The sequence below is a fragment of the Tiliqua scincoides genome, chromosome 3 (genome assembly GCF_035046505.1).
Source record: "Tiliqua scincoides isolate rTilSci1 chromosome 3, rTilSci1.hap2, whole genome shotgun sequence".
NCBI classification, from domain to species: Eukaryota; Metazoa; Chordata; class Lepidosauria; order Squamata; family Scincidae; genus Tiliqua; species Tiliqua scincoides.
Window position 1 is genome coordinate 29,703,627 of NC_089823.1, and position 25,185 is coordinate 29,728,811.

The 25,185-nt window shown below is 44.5% G+C and overlaps 1 protein-coding gene across 1 annotated transcript; it reads left to right on the forward strand.

Annotated features, from left to right (window-relative positions):
- The first annotated feature begins 6,236 nt into the window (after positions 1 to 6,236).
- Positions 6,237 to 17,864, forward strand: RFXAP (regulatory factor X associated protein). The gene is made up of 4 exons (XM_066621257.1): positions 6,237 to 6,451; positions 6,553 to 7,168; positions 11,293 to 11,400; positions 14,842 to 17,864. Exons 1-4 carry the CDS (start codon positions 6,237 to 6,239, stop codon positions 14,950 to 14,952), a joined length of 1,050 nt encoding a protein of 349 aa, XP_066477354.1. The 3' UTR covers positions 14,953 to 17,864.
- Positions 17,865 to 25,185: the final 7,321 nt, after the last annotated feature.

Genomic DNA, 25,185 nt, shown 5'->3' on the forward strand with positions numbered 1-25,185 from the left:
TCCTGAAAAATGAAGAAAAATTGCTGATGCTGTCAAGAGAAGGGACTAAGAGCCCAACGCTGAGGGCTTGGAGTGCAGTGCCGGCTTTGGGTATCAAGAACATACCATAAAGCACGTTCATGTAACCCGGAGAAGAGGGATTGCTAGCACTGGGCCAGCACCAGTAGCGCTGAAGTTAGTGCTCCTGCAGTACTGGCTGGAGGTATTTTCAGGGTGGCAGGAGACAAGGAGTGGGTGGAACGGGGAGGAGGGAGGGTCCCAGGAGGGGGGGTGGAGACAACAGCAGGCTCTGTTACTGAATTCTAATTTCCTTCTCAGCCCAGGCAGCCTGATATAAGCCTCCTGAAAAGCAGGCACATATCTGAGGAGACCCATTGGCACTACAGCTGTGTTACCTGGGGTAAGGAAGCAAATGTTCGCTTACCCCATGGAGGCTCCTGGCACTAGTCTGGTGTCCATTGGATCCGCCAGTCACCATTTTGGCTCTGATGGAGCAGTGGGTGCCAGGAGATTTAGGATCTGGCTGCCTATCTGCAGTCCTAAAATAATCTGGGCATGCCTAAACCCACTGATTTCAAAAGCTTCAGTAGAACACCTATTTTTGTATAGGATGAGCGTGCCAACTGTATAACTACCGGGCAGCCCAGTCCTATCTTGTGCTGGAACAGGCAGGCCTGCCGGCCTGCACTGTATCCAGCACAAGCGACGGGCTCTCTGAGGCTTGGCCCGAGGCAAGGGGAAACTTTCCCCTTTACCCCAGGGAGAGTTGCAGCAGCTCCAGTGGGTCTACTTAGATTTGCGCCACCAAAATTGGTGGCACAAATCTGAGCAGCCTGGAACTGCCCTGGGCAGCCCAAGAATGGGGCTAGAATCCAGCATAAGTGCTGGATCGTGGCCCCGCCTCCCACTCCCCACCTGCCCCTGGGAATGTCCGTCACCTGCTCTCCCCCAGCCCCAAAATGGCTCCCTCCTGTCTCCTCCTTGCCCTCCCCAGACCCCCCAGACCCCTGCGCTGGCCAAGTTTGGCTGGCACAAACTCACCCTGCCCAGGGCCTGCACGTGAAAATGCTTTATAGTACTTTTGCGACAATGATGCATTGGCACAAGGAACTTGCGCTGGCCCATCTGCCTGTCTGGATTGTACCCCTAATGTCATTTCTGAGCTTTATATCATTAAAAAAAAAAATTATCAAAGTTTGGCACCTGCAAAATGTTTTCTTCTAACCTAATTCAAGATCTTATTTCTACTGCAACTTTTCTTTAGCATAGGACATACAATACAATTTAAAATATAACAGATATTAAAATCCTTTGTGAAATGCTGTTAGGAGCCGAATTCAATGCAGAGCTAGGCAAGCAAAAGCTCACCAAAAATTATGGGATTAGGTGTGCTTTAACTCGGCATAGAATTAGGCTATAGAGATATGCTCAGTGTTATGCACATTGTATTTTCTTACATTCTCACATATTTTTCAAAGTAGTGTTTTAGCATCCCAAATATTCTTTTTGTTTCATCTTTTGAATGTTATAATGGATCAAAAATGTAATAAAGTAATTTGCATTTAGATGGTTTTCCTTGTAAGATTAACATGTCAATAGGCAGGGCTTTTTTTCTAATGGAACGCGGGGGACGGAGTTCCGGCACCTTTTTGCAGGGGCCCCTCCCCTTTGGAGGCATTCCAGGAAGGGGGGGAGCAAAACAGAGGCATTCGCTGGGTGGGTGCTGGGGGGTGCAGGGTGGGCGGGCGCCTGGCCCCTACCTAACTGCACAACGACCCCCCTCCTGCCCCCATCTCCAAGCTCTCGCCTGAGCCCAGCCCACCTCCCCTCCCCCCGCGCTCTGTTTCCCCACGCAGCTTCCAAGCCGGTGGAGGGCGCGGGGGACACACGCCGACACCGAGGAGGAGGACGGACAGCCAGCCAGCCAGGGAGACAGGCTGCGGCACCCACAGAATGCCCAGGTACTGGCTTGGTGGAGGAGGAGGGGAAGGAAGCTGGCTGCTGCATCCCCTGTGCCAATCTGCAGCACAAGCCTAGGCGTGTCTACTCAGAAGTAAGTCTCATTGTGCTCAATGGGGCTTGCTCCTGGGAAAAGGTGCATCGCCTTACAGCCTGAGAGCCCAAGCCTATGCATGTCTACTCAGAAGTAAGTTCCATTGTGTTCAATGGGGCTTACTCCCGGGAAAGTGTCATAGCCTTGCAGCCTGAGTAGACAGGTAGAGGAAGGGCTCTGAGGCTGCAGTCCTCTCCACACCTTCCTGGGAGGAAGCCCCACTGCCTCTAGTGGGACTGACTTCTGAGTAGACAGGCAGAGAAGGGGCTCTGAGACTGCAGTCCTCTCCACACTTTCCTGGGAGGAAGCCCCACTGCCTCTACTGGGACTGACTTCTGAGTAGACAGCCATAGGCTTTGGCTTTGAGGCTGCAGTCCTCATGCATGCTTTTGCTTATAAATAAATAAGGTAATTTATTTATAAATGCTTTTATTTATAAAAAAGGTAAGGGTGAAAAGGGATTCTACGTGTGTACAACGTGCTGTCCAGCCTTGCCAGAGATCCTCCTCATCCTTCCCCCACAAGCATGCCCTCCGCCAGCCAGCGTTTGCAGCTCCTCTCCAGCAATGCACAGCAGCTGCTCAGGGCAGCAGAGAACATACAATTGCATGCCAAGCGCCTTCCCAAAGACACAGTGTATTCTGATACCTGAATTAAACCATATTTTATCGCTTGTTTGCAAACATAGATGTTTCTATGTGCACCTAAGGACCCCTATTGCGTAAGAATTCCTTTTTTGTTCTTACTCCCACAGTTGCTTAGAGTAATTTTACTACATGGAACTCATGTAAGCCATTTTCCAGAATCCATTCACTGCTTCCTCTCCTCGAAGTAGTGCCACACTACATACTACACGCTACAAGTGCACCTGCACTGTATTTTTCCCCTTGTGTAGAAAAAGTAGCTAGGGGGAAGGGGATGTGGAGATTGACAACCCAATCCTATGCATGTCTACTCAGAAGTAAGTTCATCTTTAGGGGGGAAGCACATAAAAATATTTTATTTCTCCAATAAAAAATGGTTATAAATAAATAAATAAATAAATAAATAAAAGATTAACAAGTTGTGAGTTCCTGCACCTATTTTTTTTTACAAAAAAAGCACTGTCAATAGGTGTATTCATTTCATAGCCCTGCTTCACATTGAAATTTTTTATGTTACAGATGGACAAAAGCAAAAAAATAGAAAAAATTAAAAAAAATCCTTTATGTAGAACACCTCCCCCCCACATACATACACAGAAAGATTACTGTATACTCAACAGTGCAATTCTAGCTTGTGATGGAACAGGCAGGGCCTGCTGTATCCAATGCAAGATAGGGGCCCAAAGTGGTTCAGCCGGCAGCAAGGGGAAACTCTTTTCCTTACCCCGGGATAAACCACTGCAGCCCCAATGGGTCTCCTCAGACTTGCGCCACCTCTGGAGAGCAAGGAGAGTCCGAGGAGAGCGGAACGGCTTGCAGCCTCTCCACACTGCTTGGGAAACAGGGGCTAGGATCCAGCATATTTGCTAAGTCCCAGCCCTGCCTCCTGCTCCCCACCCACCTGCCCCCAGAACCCGTCTCCGCCCACCCTCCCCCTGCCCTGGAAGGCCTCCCTCCCGCCACCTACCCACCCACCCCAGAAACTTGCTGAGTCGGTGTAAGAGTTGGTGGATTCAGCCTCTGTGGGCCGGTTCATGTCCCTGCACTGGTGCAGCCAACTCTAGAGGAGGCATAAATGTGCTTTACAGCATGTTTGCGACCCTCCTGGGCCGGTACAAGGGACTTGTGCTGGCCCAAGTGCGAGTTAGGATTGCGCCCTAAATGTATAAGCAGTTTACACAGGAAAAATATTAGCTGCTTAAGGTAATATGTTGTTACCTTATACAGATTCAGATCACTGGTCTATCCAGGGCTGACCAAGCCTGCCTGCTACTTGTGGCAGTATGACAAATGCTGCCCCCCTTTAACTGGTGACATGTCAGCTTCGCTCCTCCCACCCCCGGATTAGAAAGTAGAGTGGTAGGCTAGAGCAGTCGTTCCTAAACTTTTTTGACTGGCGGCTCCCTTGACCTACTGGGCAATTGGCTCCCCATTAGGGCTACAATCCTATACATTGTATAGGGTGGCTGGTTTATTGTGAGGATTCCACGGCTCTCCTGGCTGGTTTATGTGGCTCCCCAGGGAGCCACGGCTCACAGTTTGGGAACCACTGGGCTAGAGGGTTGGAGATGTTCTGACATATCACACTCCTCTCTTTCACATGTCCTCTTTGGTTCTATTTCTGTCTTCCTTTTCTAATCCAGGGAAGGGAGCAGTGGAGATGAGGGGGCATATAGAGGTAGGTACCATCTGCTGCCTTAGGCAACTGTCTCAGTTAACCGCATGGATGGGCCTGTCCTGGACCATCTAGCCCACCATTATTTGTCACTCAGCTTTTGACTGGTTGTGGTTCTCCATGGACTCAGAGAGAGAGAGAGAGAGAGAGAGAGAGAGAGAGAGAGAGAGAGAGAGAGCTTTCCCAGAGCATGTTACCTGTGGCACATTAACTGGAGATGTTGGCAAATTGAACTTTGGACATTCTGTCTGCAAGGCATATTCTCTGCTGTTGCTCCTCACTACCAGAAATAGTGAGGAGCAACAGCAGAGCACATGCCTTGCAGACAGAAAGCTAATCAGCATGTTAGAAAAGTGGCAACACGTCTGGCATAACTATAGGTACTGGGCTTTCAACTGGATCCTCCACACATTTTGTGTCATGCATATTAGATGGGAGGGTGATGAATGTGTTTCAGCTACACAAAGCTGCTGGGAGGGGCTGTCTTGAGCTTTAGGGAAGATTTAGGACTCAATCCTATCCAACTTTACAGGCCTGATGCAGAGGTTCCAACACAGAGCGCACTGCATTCTGCAGTCAGGGAGGCCTTCTCAAGGTAAGGGAATGTTTGTTCCCTTACTTCAGGGCTGCATTGCAGCTGTATCAGCACTAGAAAGTTGGATTGGGTCCTAAATCTGCAGATGAGGTCCAACTCCATTTCTCCAGTCACCAGACGTAGCAGTCTCATCTTTGGATCATTACCTAAGGCTGGTCAAGGGCTGGACAAAAAGGCAAACAAATTACAACACAGAATCTCTCTTACATTGAGTAATGCAAGAACAGCAGTAGATATGCCTGCTTGGGATGAGGCCAGCGCACTCCTTCTGAAAAAGCAGGCTGGATTTGACCCACTCCTTCGATTCCCAAGCAAAGTCTCCCAAGCAAGGGAGCATGTTTATTAGCTTTGGCTGATACTCCAGCTATGCTGTTCCTTGGAGAAGAGTGGCCTTACCACTGCTATGCGTTCTCTGGTAAACTGCTGCCTAGGGCTGAAGTTCTCTGCAATTAATGCATCTTCGATGTTCCTGTTATTTGCACCTTCCATAGGGACAGCCGTGCGAGTCTGTTGCTGTGAATGCAGCACCTTAAAGACCAAATCTGTTATTTTAACATAAGCTTTAGTAAGAACATAAGAAGAGCCCTGCTGGATCAGGCCAAAGGCCCATTAGTCCAGCTTCTTATATCTCACACTGGCCCAAAAGATACATAAGGGAGCACACCAGACAACAGACCTGCATCCTGGTGCCACTCCCTAGCAACTGGCATTCTGAGGTAACCTCCTTCTGAAGCCAGGAGGTTGCACATATCTGTCATGGCTTGTAATCTGTGAAGGACTTTTTCTCCAGAAATTTGTCCAATCCCCTTTTAAAGGCATCCAGGCCAGATGCCATAATCTCATCCTGTGGCAAGGAGTTCCACAAACCAATTACGTGCTGGGTAAAAGAATATTTTCTTTTGTCTGTCCTAACTCTCCCAACACTCAGTTTTCATGGATGAAACTAATTTATTGAGTGGACACTCAATTTACAACCGAATCCTATGCATGTCTACTCAGAAGTAAACTCCCATTAAATTCAATGGGACCTATTCCCAGGTAAGCATGCATAGAGGATTGCAGCCCTAGTGGACTACAGTCCCCTATTGGAATTGTCCAGGCACACAGATTAAGACCCCAAGACTATGTGTGCCTACTCAGAAGTAAGTCCCACTGTAGTCGATGGGGCTTACTCCCAGGTAAGTGGATAGGGCTGCAACCGCAGCCTTGCCATCAAAGGTCAAGCTGCCTGCCAAGGCTTCGCGTCCAATCACCAGAAAGCAGACGAGGATGACGTCAAAGGCAGGCGAGTCCCCGCCCACTCTCAGAGCGCAGACGTCAATCATCTCACGCAAATCCGAACGGCAACGGCCCAACATTGGACGTGACGTCGGCGGCTTAGTTTGCGCATGCGCTATAGAGGCAACGCACGGTTCGTCGTTGCGCCTGCGCAGATTGCCGAATGTCCCTCAACGGTCGGTGCGCGCGCGAGAGCTCTGTCTCTGGTGCGCCTGCGCACATCGCGCAAGGTCCCACGACGGCGCGCGCGGTGTCTCTGACGCGCCTGCGCGGTAGCACTCAACCTGTCACCGCCGTGGCGGGCTAGTTTCGCCGTTGCTGTGGCAGCTGCGGCCCTTCGAGGCCTGGCTGCGAGGCCCTCAGGCGGGACGGAGGCCCCCGGGGGTGCTGGCGGCAGCTCCGCCGCTTTCTCTTCGGCGTCCCCTTCCCCGCCGCAGCCGCTGACGCTGCTGGTGATGCAGCCCTGCGGCGGCGGGGACGGGGAGGCGGCGGGCGCCGTGCTGCAGCGCGCGCAGGCGGCCTCCGAGGCGCCCCCCGCGCAGGGCAGCCTCATGCTCTTCTATGGGCTGGGCGCCGCCGGCGAGGCCGAGGCCGAGGGCGAGGCGGCGGGGGGCGGCGGCGAGAGCGCGGGTAGCCCCGGCCTGGAGGACGCGGACGACGAGGACGAGAGCGGGGCGCAGTCGGGGGGCGGCGGCTGCAAGAGCTGCACCTACCAGGGCTGCAGCGAGACCACCACGCAGGTGGCCAAGCAGCGCAAGCCCTGGATGTGCAAGAGGCACCGCAACAAGATGTACAAGGACAAGTACAAGCGCAAGAAGAGCGACCAGGCCCTGGGTGGGGGCGCGGGGGCCGGCGCAGGCGGCGGAGCCGGGGCTGCAGGAGCCCCCGCTCAAGGCGCTTCAGGAGGCGGCGGGAGGGTGGAGGTAAGGAGCAGGCCAGGAAGGGAGAGGCCTGATGCCCAGCTGGCGGCCCATTGATTTTTTACCCAGCCTATGATTAGACTTTGGAACTCCTTGCCACTGGATGCGGTGATGGCGTCTGGCCTGGATGCCTTTAAAAGGGGGCTGGACAAACTTCGGGAGGGAAAGTCCATCCTGGGTTACAAGCCCTGATGGGTATGTGCAGCCTGCTGGTTTTGGAAGGAGGCTACTTCAGAAGGCCGGTTGCAAAGGAGAGCACCAGGGTGCTGGTCTTTTGTTGTCTGTGTGCTCCCTGAGGCATCTGGTGGGCCACTGTGAGATACAGGAAGCTGGGCTGATACATGGGCCTTTGGCCTGATCCAGTGGGGCTGTTCCTATGTAATTAGTCTGTGGAACTCCTTGCCACAGGATGTGGTGATGGCACCTGGCGTAGTTGCCTTTAAAAGAGATTGGACAGGTTTCTGGAGGAAAAGTCCTTCACGGGTTACAAGTCATGATAGGTATGTGCAAGCACCTGACTTTAGGCTGCCTCAGAATGCCAGATGCGAGGGGGAGCACTGGGATGCAGGTCTCTTGCCGTCTTGTGTGCTCCTTGAAGCACTTGGTGGGCCACTGTGAGATACAGGAAGCTGGCCTAGATGGGCCTTTGGCCTGATCCAGCAGGGATCTTCTTATGTCCCATCTGAAAGCAGAACACACAAGGGTTGCCTATCAAGGGAGCAAACTGTGGGCTCTGCATTCCCTTTGCTGAGGCTCTGGAGGAGATCATCCTGTCTCCAGTTTGTCACTTCTGTGGGTGTGTGTGTGTTTGCTTGATTGATATCCTGCTGTTCTCCCAAAGGCATGGGAGTTCCTGCAGTGAAAAACAATCCTTGTTTCTCTTACACTGGTAGTGCTTTCTGGTATAATGACAGTATAGTTCCATCTTTTAAGATTTGCCACCCTCTAAAGCAGTGTATCTCAACCAGTGGTACAGATACCACCAGTAGTACTTGAGGTGGTATCTGGTGGGTACTCATGGGACGCCTGGACACCTGCCATCCAGCAGCAATATCAGAAATGCAATACAACGAACAGTGGTAGAAGGCTCCAAAGCATGCTTTTCTGCACTCAGAAAAGCCCTCCTGTGCACCCTGAGCCTCTTACTGGTGTTTGTCACATCACATCTGGCCTCCGAACCCAAAGTAACTGGCAATGATGTCACAGCCAGTTACTTCTGGTGGGACTTTGAATAGTGATACGTGAATTAGTACAGGGGTGTCAAACCCGTTTCATACCGAGGGCCAACTGGCATTCATGATGCCTGCTGAGGGCTGGAAGTGATGTCGTTAGGCAGGAAGTGATGTCATTAAACAACTCATAACCAAAAATAAGCACTTTTTCTCACTTAGGAATCCATTAACTACAAATGACAAAAGAGAAAACCCACAAATCTTTGTCATATGTCAAGATATGTGAGAGCCCAATTTTTGTGGGGCTGTCTTTTTAGCAGTAACACCTTAGCACTGCTCAGCAGCTAAGAGCCTGAGGGCCGGATAAAAAGCTTCCACGGGCCGCATCCAGCCCCCCGTGCCTTATGTTTGACATCCCTGAATTAGTACAATGGAGGACAAATGTTGAGAAACACTGCTTTAGAGAAGCGTTTCTCAACATTTGTCCTCTGCCATACCACTTCACATGGTCAGCCTATTCAAAGTGTCACTGGAATTAACCAAAAGTAATGTAATTGCCAGTCACATTGGGTTGGGAGGTTAAATGCAATGTGACAAACACCAGTAACAGGCTCACGGTGGATGGGAAGGCTTTTTCAAGTGTGGAAAAGCTTGCTTTGGAGTTCTGCCCACTGAGCCAAGGCTCCTTCTGCTGTTTGTTGTGTCACGTTCCTGGTCTTACTGCCAGGCAGTAAATACCACCAGACACCACTTCAAATACAGGGTGGAGAGCCAGGGTGTCGTAGTGGTTTCGGAGGTGAACTTAGGCCTGGAAGATCCAGGTTCAAATCGCCCCTCAGCCACGAAGCTTCCTGAGTGACTTTGGGCCAGTCACTTTCTCTCAGCCTCACCTACCTCAGGGTTGTTGTGAGAACAAGAAGGAGGGGAGCAGCTGTGTACACTGCCCTGAGCTCTTTGGAGGAAGGGCGGTATAAAATGTGAAGAATAAAATAATAAATAAGTACCACTGGTGGTACCCATACCACTGGTTGAGAAAGCAGCATGTTATGTTTTTTATTTGTTATGGTGGTTTTTTTTTAACATAGCTTCTTTGAGAAGCTTAACTTAAAGGAAAGGTTAAAAATCTTTAAGTAAACATGGTCAGTCCTATTGCAAATTAAGCAGTGCATTCTCTGGGAGTGGAAATGCTTTTAGGATACTGTTTTTCACTGGTTGCACCTTATAAGAACATAAGAAGAGCCCCACTGGATCAGGCCAAAGACCCATGTAGTCCAGCTTCCTGTATCTCACAGTTGCCCACCAGATGCCTCAGGACACAAGACAACCTGCATCCTGGTGTCCACCCTTGCATCTGGCATTCTGCGGTAGCCTTCTCCTCATTTCCTGCCTGACTTTGTATTTCGCAGTGAATTGAAGAGATGCTAGGAATGAACAGAACAGTTCTTGATACAATGACCTGTGTCTTGCGATAGTCTGAGGCTTGGCACATTGATTCCTGTGTCTTAGCACCATTTGCTCACTTTTTTCAGCATTCATGTTTGCCCTAGTTTATGCCCATGTTGACTGGTATATGCTGTGGAAGACTCTTAAGTGTGAACAGGTGGCATTTGCTTCTCAGTGCTGGGGACCCACAGTGCTTTGTAGGTCTGTCCTGCAGATGGACAAGGACTGCATATTTTCTGATGGCTTCTAGGATTAGGTCACAAATTAGTTGTCTCCTGACACAGGTCTGTTTCAGCTCAGATTTCCTCAGCAACCACCATTGCTAGAACAGTTCTTGTCCTGACCCTTTTATACAGAAGAAACAAAAAGTTTGACTGACTTGTAGGGTACAGTTAGGTAAAGCATGCTCAACAGAGTGTAATACTGAGAATTTGCTGAAGTATGGTTAGATCTGTTTTGACTACATACCGTAGCTATGACCTCTTTGCTGTGATACTATAGACACATTATTTAGAAAAAAATTGTATGTGAAGTGATGGCCTTAAAAGTATTACATAACTATGTTTTCAGTTTTTCAGGGGTACTTCTACACTACAAACTTTAAACTGGTTTGAACCTGGTACGAAATGAGTTTTGATATTACGGCTTCCCCAAAGTAGCCCTTTGTTTTTGTTCCTATTTGTTCTGTTGCTATGGTGTTTCCATGATGGTGTTTAATGTTTGGGAATTTTTATTTCTTTATTGTCCTCTTTTATGTTCAACTTGAGAGTCCTTTTGGGTGGAAAAGTGTCTTACAACTTTTTACATAATTACTGTAAATATGTAAGAACATAAGAACAGCCCTGCTGGATCAGGCCATAGACCCACCTAGTCCAGCTTCCTGTATCTCACAGTGGCCCACCAAATGCCCTAGGGAGCACACCAGATAACAAGAGACCTGCATCCTGGTGCCCTCCCTTGCACCTGACATAGCCCATTTCTAAAATCAGGAGGTTGCACATACACATCATGACTTGTAACCCATAATGGATTTTTCCTCCAGAAATTTGTCTAGTCGCCTTTTAAAGGCATCTAGGCCAGATGCTGTCACCACATCCTGCGGCAAGGAGTTCCACAGACCAACCACACGCTGAGTAAAGAAATATTTTCTTTTGTCTGTTCTAACTCTCCCAACACTCAATTTTAGTGGATGTCCCCTGGTTCTGGTGTTAAGTGAGATTGTAAAGAGCATCTCTCTATCCGCTCTATCTTTCCTGGCCATATAATATTTATTACATATATATTGACTTCCATGTTTAGATTTTCAGAAGGATAGTTGGCAAATAGAAAAGTTGGTAATTACATAGAAATACCTTTGTGCTTTGAAAGGAAATACCTTTCAAGAAGAGGTAGTAGGATGATGTCTAGGGAACTTCCCCCTAAGGTGAATTGAACTGAATGAATACAATTTCATTGTATGAAATACACTGATGAATACAATTTGAGGTTTTGTCTTTGTTTTTCTGTGCTCAGGATTGCACTGAAAGTTCGGTTTCTGCATCAAAGCAAAGAACAGGTTCTATTGGAGATCGGCCAGCAAAACCTACACTTTTGGAACAAGTATTGAACCAGAAAAGATTGGTAAGTGCTTTAGGTCTGTGAAGGAAAAAGCTTCAACAAGAGGGTTTTTTTTTAAGTTTTTTTTTTTTTTGCAAGAATGCTTACTGTTAAAAAAGTTTTGTATAACAAGAAATGACAACACTGCGAATGTGCACATTCCTTTGCATACTTTAAAAATCAGAAAATAGCATGGACCTAAGTAATGTCTAGCTACATTACTATGCAGTGCATGTTTTTCAGAGATCCAGTTTTCCAGGGACTGAACTTTGTTGCCATACCAAAATGTATGGTTGCAGGACCCTGCCCCTCTGCTTCAGTATGTTCACTTAGAAGTAAGTCTCGCAGTGTTCAGTGAAGGTACAGCATGCATAGGCTGGTAATCCTAGCCCCTGACTTCATGCAAAGTCTTCATGCAGAGTCAGAGACAATCTTCTGCTCCCTGCTTAGCTTCAGGTTTGGAACTGAGAGCATAGTGCTGCGGTTTTCAAACTCCCAGGGAATTAGAAAGCCACAGTAAGTTCTTACAGGGATGGGGGGAGGCAGCGGTGCGATTCCCGGGATTGCACCGCTCGGGGGGGGGCTGCAGGGGCTTACGTACACTTACCAGAGCCTCCTGCAGCCTCCTGGGGTTGCAGGGAGCCGTGTGACTGTCTGCAGAGCTCCCTGAAGCTTCAAAAGTGAAAGTGGAGCGATTGCACTCCACTTTCGGTTTAGCAATCCCGGGGATTGTGCTGCTGCCTCCAGGTTGCCCCCGCCCCTTAAGGGGAAACAGGCCAGGGGCCACAGGCTGGGGCGTCACGACGCTCTAGTCTGAAAAGCCCTGGCATAGTGGGTATGAATAGTCATTGAACCTTATCACAGCTGTGGGGACTGTCCCTGCCCACTCTCCTTATCCAGCTCCAAATTTGGATCTGAAAAGGAAACAAAACATTACGTAAGAACATAAGAACATAAGAACAGCCCCACTGGATCAGGCCATAGGCCCATCTAGTCCAGCTTCCTGTATCTCACAGCGGCCCACCAAATGCCCCAGGGAGCACACCAGATAACAAGAGACCTCATCCTGGTGCTCTCCCCTACATCTGGCATTCTGACTTAACCCATTCCTAAAATCAGGAGGTTGCGCATACACATCATGGCTTGTACCCCATAATGGATTTTTCCTCCAGAAACTCGTCCAATCCCCTTTTAAAGGCGTCTAGGCTAGACGCCAGCACCACATCCTCTGGCAAGGAGTTCCACAGACCAACCACGCGCTGAGTAAAGAAATATTTTCTTTTGTCTGTCCTAACCCGCCCAACACTCAATTTTAGTGGATGTCCCCTGGTTCTGGTATTACGTGAGAGTGTAAAGAGCATCTCCCTATCCACTCTGTCCATCCCCTGCATAATTTTGTATGTCTCAATCATGTCCCCCCTCAAGCGTCTCTTTTCTAGGCTGAAGAGGCCCAAACGCCGTAGCCTTTCCTCATAAGGAAGGTGCCCCAGCCCCGTAATCATCTTAGTCGCTCTCTTTTGCACCTTTTCCATTTCCACTATGTCTTTTTTGTGATGCAGCGACCAGAACTGGACACAATACTCCAGGTGTGGCCTTACCATAGATTTGTACAACGGCATTATAATATTAGCTGTTTTGTTCTCAATACCCTTCCTAATGATCCCAAGCATAGAATTGGCCTTCTTCACTGCCGCCGCACATTGGGTCGACACTTTCATCGACCTGTCCACCACCACCCCAAGATCTCTCTCCTGATCTGTCACAGACAGCTCAGAACCCATCAGCCTATATCTAAAGTTTTGATTTTTTGCCCCAATGTGCATGACTTTACACTTACTGACATTGAAGCACATCTGCCATTTTGCTGCCCATTCTGCCAGTCTGGAGAGATCCTTCTGGAGCTCCTCACAATCACTTCTGGTCTTTACCACTCGGAAAAGTTTGGTGTCGTCTGCAAACTTAGCCACTTCACTGCTCAACCCTGTCTCCAGGTCATTTATGAAGAGGTTGAAAAGCACCGGTCCCAGGACAGATCCTTGGGGCACACCGCTTTTCACCTCTCTCCATTGTGAAAATTGCCCATTGACACCCACTCTCTGCTTCCTGGCCTCCAACCAGTTCTCAATCCACGAGAGGACCTGTCCTCTAATTCCCTTTGGTTTGATGCTGAGCAGGTGAGGTGTTCAAGGTAAGACATTTTGGCTATCTGGTATTGAAACAACTGGACACAACCTTCCTCTCTAGAGCAGGAGAGAAAGACTGGAGATGCTGTTGGTATTGGATGGACAATAGTCAGGATCCCTTGGCTATCCAGCACCAAAATGGCCAACCCCATCCTTTATCCCCAGCATGGAGTTGGAAGTGTGTGGAATTCTTCCCTGCAGTTGTGCTGTGTCTTCTGAAGTTCTTCTGTGTCCTCACAGCTGCTGGGATGATCTGTCCCCTCCCCAACTCCAGGCTACAGATGGGGTTGTATGGGGTTTCTCACCACTATTGGCACAAGATGATGTAATGCTTGCAAGGGTGGCAAGTGGAGAACTATAGTTCACAAATTCCTTAAAGTAAGTTATTCTATATTTACTGTATAATTATTTTCTGAAAATGTTCTTTGGAAGGTGCATGTTGACTGCTGTACTAATGCAGCCTGATAAACTTCGATACCATGCTAACTTGAAAAGGGTAGCACAGCATAAGAAAATGACTCTGAAAGTGCAATCCTATGTATGTCTACTCAGAAGTAGATTCCATTGTGTTCAATGAGGTTTACTCCCAGGAAAGTGCAGATAGGATTGCAGCCCAAGTAATATTCTCAGTCAATAAACACAATATATCCAACCTTACTGGTAGCACTTGTAGGTTCTGCATACAAACTGGATGCTTCAAATATCAAATGTTAGGAGTGGTGGACAGTATACAGTTTTTGAGGTATTTCATGTTCAGAATTCCAGTAGTCTGTAATTTAAGTTTTTAGTCCTTCTGGTTCTGAAAACATATGAAATTATAATGACCAACCTGTAGGATGGGAACTGGGAGAAATAAAAGGAGAAAACCAAAGTAATGGCCCCAACCACTGGATTATCTCATTGAACAGGTATAGTACATTGCTGTTTGCTTCTTGCAAAATAAGAAAGGGATCTTCCCATGGAAGTTGCTCAAACAATCTGCCCAAAGACTAATGCAAATAGCACCTGTATTTCATTAACTATTATTCTTTTCCTCTGCACATAGAGGAGAACACAGAGAAGCTTTTGTAGCCATAATGCATGAGCTTTCCTCTCCCTGCTGTTTCTTAGCTGTGCAATAGTACATTTGACTAGGCATAGTAAGATGAGGCCGGTGCTCTTCCTTTTAGCACATCTAGTTTTCCACACCTCTGAGTCCCGACACCAAATCATCTCCTGAAACTGCTGGTCACATCAAGAGAAGCCTTGTTGTCTTAACATCAACCTATATGTCTCTTTCTAGTCACTTCTGAGAAGTCCAGATGTTGTGCATTTTCTTCAAAAACGACAGCAGCTGTTAAGCCAACAAGCTTTGGAACAAAGACAACAACAGTTTTCAGGAGCACCGGTGTGATGGGACAGAGTTCAAAGACCCTCAGTTTCATGTCAGATAAGTGGATGGAGTAAATCTAAACATATATCAGTGAGCTGCTTTAGATGTTGTAGAGTGTGACTTCACTTTCTGTTTCTTGAACAAGTCAACAAATTCCTGGAGGAATCTATTAGCTCTTTATTTTTCAGAATAGCGTTTGGCTTGTCTTTTGAGATTGGGGCAGATGTTTTTTAAAAGATTTTTTATTGCCTTCTCCTTCCACTGAAGTCTTCCATTAATATTCTGGAAGCTTATTTGAAGTCTTGCGAGAGGCATAAAAATTAATAGATAAAATGAATTTGTATACCTAAACATTTTGTTGTGTGAAAAGTTTAATGCCTTGCTTCAAGTGATTTCTTTGATGATTGTCATTGAAGAAAGCAGTATTTACTTTCTGTGGAAGTTGTAAAATGTAATCTTTGAGCCAACCCAGTAGCATACTTTGCTGAGGGAATTGATGGGCATTTGGGGGGTGGGGAGCTCAGCAAAGTTTAGCCCTTTCCTCTTAACACTGGGTTTAGATTTGTCCCTCTGGCCAGTCTAGTAAATCACTTTCTGTGTTGCATTATAAAATAATGTATCCTAGGTTTGTATTTCATGTGCATTTTGTAAACATGGTTTTAAGTATCTGTGGATACTTCAGTATATTACTGGTATGATTCACTTAAAAGGCATCCATTTGAGCCTATTTATATTAATTTTATATTTTAATAAGATTTATTTGTACTAAATAACAAAATTGTGTTCATACATAGATATAAGATACCATTTTTATAACTGTAATTTTTTCATTCTATTTCAGAACATATTGTGAATTTTTTAACTTTTTCTGGGAAAACAAATGGATCATTAAGTTAATTTTTGTAAATTAAACTTTTAGTACATTTTTCAGTTGTATATATTGTATGTAATTGGTACTCCATTGTTTTGTTTGTAACTATTCTTTGTCATGTAATGTAGGCTTGTTTTGTCTTTAGTAATTCTTGAGGAGTTGTGACTAAGCACAAATTATTCCTGTGGTATTTTAGGCTGCTCTCTGACAGCTCAATTCTATCTAACTTTCCAGTGCTGATGCAGCCATGCCAGTGGCCTACATCCTGTGGTAGTGGGGGCCAGAGGCCTCGTCTAGGGAAGGGAAGGTTTGTTCCCTTATCTTGGGGCTGCATCGGTGCTGGGTAGTTGGATAGCATTGGGTCCTAAGCTGTGCTAAGAGATACAAATTATAATCAAATTTATAATGCATGTGGTGCTTACCTGTTTTACTCTTCAGTTTGTGAAGATCTGCAATTTGGGTACGATTTTTTTTCTAATTCTACTTGAAAAATGGCTAAATAAAATACAACTGTTTGCAGAGACTTTCTGCATGCCTGCCTGCTTTTATAGATAGACACTTCATTGAATGCAGTCTGCAGTGGGATAAAAGCATGGGTGAAAGTGTTCCAGCATTTGCTAAGTTCTGTCCCTTTGCTGCTAAAAACTAGTTTTAGTTTCCTTGGATGTCCACTTTCTATCTTTGTTGATGAAACATGTTCCCATCCTGCAGTTGTATCACGCAAGACTGGCTGTTCCCTCACCAATAGTAGTGGAGATGCTATCAGGTCTAAGTGAGAATAACTGGTCAGCCCTTCCCTACAGTATTTATTGAGATTAGTAAAAGGTGTGAGACTTTTAATGGAAAGTATACTTTGGAACCAAGGAGATACATTTTGCTAAGGAACCAGGGGCAAACAGATATGGAGGTAAAAATTAAGACTGCTTGATTTGGAAGCAGATATGTAAGGAGAGGTGAATTGGGTACTTTCAGAGTTCACTTGGAAGCAAACATAGAACAGAGATATCCACAAGGGCTCTTTTCAGCAGCATTTGGGGCAATGCTTGACAAGAGTTGAGAATTGTATTAAAATAGATATTCCTTTAAACGTGTAGTCAAGTACCTTTTTATATATACAGTAGCTATTTATATCCTAGTCAGTACATGCAAGACTCATTTGCATAGACACACCTCAAGGGAGGGCACCAGGATACAGGTCTCTTGTTGTCTTGTGTGCTCCCTTGGGCATTTGGTGGGCCACTGTGAGATATAGGAAGCTGGACTAGATGGGCCTATGGCCTGATCCAGCAGGGCTCTTCTTATGTTCTTAATTAGTTGCAGAGTCATACTCATGAATGCAAATAAAATTAATGGGGAATCCATTGTGTGCAAGGAAGCTCCATGAACACAGTGTAGTCTCTATGCTTGCAAGAATTATCCAAGGAGGGACAGTGTTTGGTTATCACCACTAAAAGTTGCAACAAAGAATAGGGATCTTGTTGTAACTCTGCTTTATAAGAAGCATTTGTCATGATATGGCTGCTGCATGAGGCCCCATGTGAAATAGCCAACATTGCTTGTTGGTATTATGGAGGCAAACCACATGATGGGGGTCAATCAAAATAATGGCAGTTCAAAGCAGACTTTGTTCAAGGTAGTGACATAAGAAGTGGTTCTAAATTGCATTCTAATGTTTGTAACCTGCCCACATTGTTACTACAAACCTATCTGTTGTGTTGTGTGCAGCTCCCTTTTTCGTGTTCATCTTTGAGAGAGAAGTGCATAGTTTTGGTTTCTGTACACTAACATTATGTAAAATAACATTATACTGTAGTGTGTAAAGTAGATTAGAAACTACAGAACCAATTAGTGCTACACTTTTAAAAGATGTTTGTCTGTTGAGTAAAAACTATGCCAGACACTATCAGTGCTGCGAATAAGTACAAACAGCAAATAAAATAAAAAAAGAACATAACTGATGGGCTGGACGTTTTTCGTTCTCGTTATCCAGAAGAACGCTGCCTTATTATTTATTGACTGGAAACAATCAAGTATTGACTGGACTTGAAACCAATTGTGATCACATGCATTTAAAAATTGCAAGTTTTGAAGAGGTGGTTACTGCACAGAATTCTATTGCTCAGTAGCAAAAGCCATTAGAAATAGTTTATACCATTTGAAATTTTATACTACTAAAAACAAAATGGAATATTAAATGAAAGCATCTCTTAAGAGGGACTTTGAGAGTGATGAAATGGTATCTGTTTTGAATAAACTGTGAATGTGATGAATAACTAACCTGTAACTTATCAACACAAGTGTTATCAATTGTCTGCTGTACAGCCCTGGAGCAATTGTCTCATACAGCAGTCAAGCAGCATTTGCAGGAATTGGTATTAGCTACTTCAGCTATCAAAGAGAATGAAACAAGCAGCTTCATAGTATCGGCTCTTTGATTAGCAGTGACATGGGATAAATTGTCACTATCATCAGCTTTTCAATTTAGTAGCATCTTCATTGTTCAATATGTACTTATTTTTTCAATCCTGTTCCCCCCCCCCCATACAATATGTGGTACATTCTCTGTATAATCAAAATTTGCTGTAAATCTCACAATGAAAACCAATATAAAACCAGTGTACTTTATTTAGGATGTAACTTTATTAACAGTAAAAACAAGGCATGATTCCTGTTACAGCAGGGCAAGTCTAGTCAAAGGAATTTGTTGGCGGTGGCATGTTAAATTTATTTACTGGCCAGTCTCTAAAACACCAAACTAGACAACACAAACACCCACTTTGTTATGCAACCAGGTTAGTAGCCTTATAGTGATAGCAAGAAGTCATGTACTGCAGAGCTTTCTGTGACTGTTGCAGTATTTAGTGGCTTTGAATTCTTAGGCTAAAAAAAGAGTTTTGAGTTAATCTCCTGAGGAAAAGATACTAGTGACACTATCTGTTGAGCTGTCTGCAGTATGCTATTAACACCTCTCACAAGAACTTAGAACAGCTTTGCTCTGGCTGTTCTAGCAAAGGAGGGTGTAGAAACTAATGAGATAGCAAACTGTATTTTATTCCAGTTGCTGTCTGGATTTTTTGTTCAACTTGCTATGATTTCTGATAGGCAAAACCAAACCATACAAAGTCACATGCATAGGTATGTGCTGTTAGTATGCTGCCGAGTTTTACCAATGAAAAAGGGAGAAGGAAGTCCCCTCCTTGCTTTCTTGAGATTAAATAGGATTAGTAGTATGTACTCCGGTTCATCACTATTGAGTATACAAGAGTACATCTACTCATACCTTACAAAATACTTACTAAAATTTATTTTAAGTAGCCAGAATGAACGTAATCTCTCTGGTGTATCTATATTGTATTTGTTCACTTATTCACAAAGGGTATTGATGCTGTATGTGTGAATTAATGAACCAGGGGTTGGCATAGAGGCCAGGCACCAATAATAAGAATGCATGCATGAACCTCCTGATTAGACCATATAGCTAAAGAACAAAAGAGATGGGCACAGTGCAAAGAGACATGTGCCCAGACAGAGAAAGATGCTCAAAGAAAGCTTCTGCCATTGGTCTGCTTACACTGTAAGCCATACAGAAAGAGAATTACAATCTTGAATTTCTTTCTTAGGACCACTATGGACCAGATAGATACATCTTTTTTGGGAGTACAGGCAGGATTATTTTTGGTAGTGGCCCACATTCAACTCACAGGCCATAGGTTGTGCACCCCATTCTGCATGGAAAACTGTTTGCTACAGAGAGCCATCATAAACATAACAGTGCAAAGGACAGGGATTTCATATCAATGGCATTTAGATGAATTTATTTACATGTTATGAGTTTATCTCATTCAAGAGATGGAATCAGTCTGATGGAGAGTGAAAAATGCTGCACATTAAAAATATTTATGAATAACTGTCCTAGTTCACATTGGTAACAATGGAAGCACACCAAAGCCACAAGACAGAACAATGAATCACAGGATAATATTTGGAAGGAGTAATATGTTCTAGTTATAGTTGCATGGGTAAACAGTAAAAACCATAGTTATCAATTATTAGTGTGGTAAGTTTCTCTACCTGTTTGTTTTCAAAGTTACTAGCAGGAAAATATCCAACAGATGATGATACTTTCTTGTAACTGAAAGCTAAAACCACTCTTTAGGAACAAGGGCTGTACAAGTGTGTGTTGCTATAGTACCTGTAGAATAATTAAGGAAAAAACTTGGGGTTCCTCAAGATTTGGGTCAATACTATGTTTCGGAGAACAGTAGTTTTACTTTTCTTATTTTGGACAGTTTAATCAATTTTTAAAATAATTTATACGTTGCTCTTTCTAGCCAAATAGCATCAATTTAATGATCCTTTGTTGGGGTTTTTCTTTGCCTTCTTATTGACTAAAGGCAGGTCCAGAGCTCTTCAGCCTCAACATGTGCCCACTGAGACCTGCTGGAATGCTTACTTGCGTCCGTGCTGAAATAGGGGGCTCTCCTTAGTACATTCTTCCTTGCACAGTTCCATTGACAAATCTTACTCAAGAGAACTCTGAGATTGAGCAAAAACACTTGAAGGATAGAGGCCCTGGCTTGAACCCTAGTACCACTGTAGGAATTGAGATCTTTGCTCCTTTTACTTAAAATAAGCTAGCTGCTCCACCTGCTCTAGGTCCCCACTGCTAGAATACAAAGTTGCTGTGTGCATGTAAATTTTGGAAACTGAATTGAGTATCGTGGTCTGTATTCCACTTACAGGTTTCAGTCTGTTCTCAATCTTTATCTATTCACATGGATAATGGAGATTCTATAAATCCAACATGCAGTCTGAAAAACACTTGTTGCTTTATCAGTGTGGGAATGTCCTAGGTCAGGGGTCTCTACACCCCGGCCCGGGGGCGATGCGGCCTGCAGCTAGCCTCTTTCTGTCCCGCGGCCAACCTCGTCAACCCTGAAAGCCTCTGGCCCACTCAACTGAACGTGACCAGAACTGTGCTGATTGTGACGGGGGGGGTGTCTTCTGAGAGTCAAGAGACGTTGAATAAATGAGCCCATTCATTCACTCATCTATGTTCCATCTCTAATTTATTTATTTAAATCTTACATTTAAATTTTTTCCCCAGCCCTCCACACCACGCCAGATATTTGATGTGGTCCTCTGGCCAAAAAGTTTGGAGACCCCTGTCCTAGGTAAAGGATAGTACCCATTACTTATGAGATGCTTGCTGCCTACATTTTAAATTTATCATCAACACTCTAACTTGAAAGCATGGGAAATTAGCCATGCAGATGTGCCTGTGAATTATAATTGTCTTGTCTCCTTCATGCAGTCAGAAGGAATAGTGCTACCATAGAACTGCAAAGTTCTTCTGAATGTGCTTTCTTTTATGGCCTAGCTAGCACATAAACACAGCACGTTAACTTGGGATAGGAACTTTTCCAAGAAAAGCAGGAGAAAGATTATAGTGACTAAATTACAAAACAATTATACAAATGTTTATCATAAACAGCATTTTTCCTCAAAGTCCCTAAATTGTAAAAGTGTAAATTTGTTCCTGAAGCCACATTTCAGGATGTGGGTTTTGAAAACTCATGTTTATAGGATTTTACAGTCTGCCATGTAATGCTCTGTGGGCCCAATCCTATCCAATTTTTCAGTGCCAGTGTAGCCATGCCAATGGGACGTGCACTGCATCCTGTGGTGGGGAGGCAGTCAAAGGCCTCAAGGTATGGGAACATTTGTTCCCTTACCTCAGTGCTGCATTATGGCTACACAGGTGCTGGAAGGTTGAATAGGATTGGGCCCTGTATTATTAGATGTATTTAACAACCTGTTTCAAATAACTTTGTCTAAAAATTATATCTAAAATCATGTTTTCTTGAAAATTAGCACTCCCTTTTCTTAAATAAAAAGTAATTCACCCATTCAATTGTCAATGAAAATGGAAACTGGAAACTTGATTGTCAAAATGGAAACTTGATTGTCAAGATTTGTAAATCATTCTTCAACCAATTACCATCTACCTACATGGATTCATGTTATGTTGGATTCATGGTTTAACCACACATATTTGGTTTAAGTGAAATAGGAGCAGCGTGTAATAGTTATTATGATCTGGATTATGGTGAGCAGAAAGGGGTATTTAATCCTTTCATATGCTGTAGATCAGTGTTTCTCAAACTTCGAGGGAGCTTTACTCCCTCAGTAAGTCCTTGCAGGGGAAGGGCTAGGGCAGCAAAGAGGGGTGAGGAGTGCTTTGTATTTACATTTAACTAGATGGAACTGCAGGAGGTGCAGGGTGCCCTGCACAGCCCTCGCTGAGGCTTGGAACGTTCAGAAAAAGCAGGAGCAAAGCACCTGTAAAATAGAAGTACTTTGTGCCCATTTTTTCTGAACACTCCAAGCCTCAGAGAGCACCGCACCTCCTGCAGACTCCAGCAGTCCCATCTAGTTAACTGTAAGTACAAAGCACCCCTCTTTCCCCCCCTCTACCTCCCCCTTCCCCTTAAAGGGACAAGGGAAGTGTTACAAGAACTGGTGGATTGCAACCCACCAGTTTGAGAACCACTGCTGTAGATGCCTTTAGAAAAGAGACACCTGAGGGGGGACATGGTTGAGACATACAAAATTATGCAGGGGGTGGACAAAGTGGATAGAGAAATGCTCTTTACACTCTCACATAACACCAGAACCAGGGGACATCCACTAAAATTGAGTGTTGGGAGGGTTAGGACAGACAAAAGAAAATATTTCTTTACTCAGCGTGTGGTTGGTCTGTGGAACTCCTTGCTGCTGGATGTGGTGACGGCATCTGGCCTGGATGCCTTTAAAAGGGGATTGGACAAGTTTCTGGAGGAAAAATCCATTATGGGTTACAAGCCATGATGTGTATGTGCAACCTCCTGATTTTAGGAATGGGCTATGTCAGACTGCCAATGCAAGGGAGGGCACCAGGATGCAGGTCTCTTGTTATCTGGTGTGCTCCCTGGGGCATTTGGTGGGCCGCTGTGAGATACAGGAAGCTGGACTAGATGGACCTACGGCCTGATCCAGTGGGGCTGTTCTTATTCAATGCAAATTAAGCCCCAAGCTGATGTTAGCCCCGGCCCCCCACCAGAAGCTACCATAAGACTATCACTGATCAATAGTTATTTGCAATGATTCCCTCCATCTTCGGTGGTGCCATATACCTGCTGCTAGAGTCATGCAGCAGAGGAGAGATGTTTCTTGTATACCCTACCTGTTGGCTTCCTGGAGGCATTCTCTGGCCACTGTTGGAAATAGGATATTGTATTAAATGGACCTTCATCCTCATCCAGCATAGTTGTCTATCTACAAGTTTAAAAACTTGCCTGCTTCTAATTGTAACATATTAACAGTCTGCCCTTGAAACCTAATATTTGTTGACTTTCATGAAACTATTACTTGTCAGCTCCCTAATTACTTCTAGGTTGCAATGGTTGTGTGAGCTAGCTGTACAAGGCCAGAGAATTTTCTGTTTTCATCCCTGCTAACAGTTGGCAGTGTTTCAGAAGGCTAATAACATTCTGTGCTTAATTTCTAAAATTAGTGGACCTAGGCCTCAAACTTCCACAAAGCTTGATTCATCTGATCAGAAAACCTTTTCTTTCTAATCCCAGACATTTGTGACTAGTTGTAGCTATTGACAGGTGAAGGAAAAACAGTTTTCACATACCCAAAGGCACTCTCTTATTTTCTCACCAATTTTCACTTTGTTCCATAGCTAGGCTCAGATTAACCACTGGATCAAATTAGGTGCTGCCAACACAGTCACAATCATAGTTACTATATCTTCCTTTCAATCTCCATTTCTCCCAGGCCTAACAGTGCAATCTTTAAGCTTCATTGACACAAGGTTCTTCATACTGTCTGACACCTCTCCACAATATCGTTAATATCCCCCTGGATCATTCACAAATGACAGGATTAATTTATTTATCAGCAAAGCTAGTTTACTAAGTCATGACAGACAACTAAGGCAGACAAAGGCTTAGAATAAATTATCTATGAGCATCCCTTGGATGACTGATAAGCTTTAATTCACATAGCTTAAACGTTGGTAGTAGCTAAGCTACCTTCCGCCTATTGGAAACTATTTTACAGGAGATTCCAATACCAATACCTTGAAAGGAAAATAGCAGACCTGAAAACAAGGATGAATTTTTTTTTTGGTTGCTTCCCAGTAACAAATAAAGGTTATTTATAAGAAGATTGAATGTGCTTTGAACTTGTTGACACCCATAACTGCTTTTTAAGAAATCATGTTTTCTTGTCCTTAAACTGGCTTCAATAAACAGGTTTTCTATAGTAAATGGCTTTTAAATCTTTTGGGCAACCTATCTCAAAAGTTGTGTCTTTAAGAGAACATTAAACACTTTACATTTAATACTGCTTGATAGCTACATGCACATTTCTGGATAAAAAGTACCATTTTAAATGGGGAGATACTACAGCAGCAAGAAGGAAGATTATCATTTTTATATGAGGAGCCTGAAAAAAATACTGAAGCAAATGGTCTCTTTTTGGTATTTTTCAACTGTACTTGGGCAGAAATTTGTGTGCAGTTCAGTAGCTTCTTTTCTAGGAAGCTGAACAGAGCTTTTGACTGACAAGTGGCAGATGATTTAGTAGTTATTAGGCTCTCCATTATTAGAAACCTCTGAAACAAGGCTGTTGGAAGTTCACTGAAATTTCATACACAGTGTTAATAAAGATCACTGTTAGCATATAGCCCACAGATTCTAGAAGGTGCAAAAAGAGCCTGTGTTTTCTTCTTAACACAGCGGGTGCGTAAAGATTTCAGAAAACATTTCCTTTATTAGACTGTGAAATAAGTAACCTAGATACTGTGTGATGAGAGACAGGCCAGAACAAACCAGTTCTTCAGGAAAGTTTCAGTGACCCAGTTAGGTGAAATACAGAAACGTAAGTGCAGAATCCAGAGTAATGCTTCCATGAATGGAAGCACACTATGAATGCAAGTTCATATGAATGGAGAGAGCTTACATTCATGGAAGTGTTACTCTGGAAGTTCTTCCCCATTTTTATATGTAAACTCAAAATGAGTTCTGAAAGTTAACAAACGTTTATAGGCACAAAACTTTGGGTCATAGATTGGACAAATTATGTCTAAGATTGCCAATCTAAAGATGCAATGTGCATGAAATACAATCACAACTTGCCCATGGTTACTTTATTTTTTGAACTGGCTATTTCTCTGTACCTGGCTATTTTTTTCCTGTTCACTCAAACCCCTGACAAGGAGCAGAGAAACAAACTTGTGGCTGTAATAAAAATAATCTGCCTGAAATAATCTTTCAAGATATGAAAATTATCCTGGAAACTCTTTGAGGATATCACATTATAAAAGCAGAGAA

Bases quoted from the DNA above. Each gene is read 5' to 3' on its own strand.
- RFXAP (XM_066621257.1), top strand. From the start codon at position 6,237: ATGACGTCAAAGGCAGGCGAGTCCCCGCCCACTCTCAGAGCGCAGACG. The intron at 6,452-6,552 runs GTGCGCCTGCGC...GTGGCGGGCTAG, and splicing joins GCGCGAGAGCTCTGTCTCTG to TTTCGCCGTTGCTGTGGCAG. The intron at 7,169-11,292 runs GTAAGGAGCAGG...TTCTGTGCTCAG, and splicing joins GAGGCGGCGGGAGGGTGGAG to GATTGCACTGAAAGTTCGGT.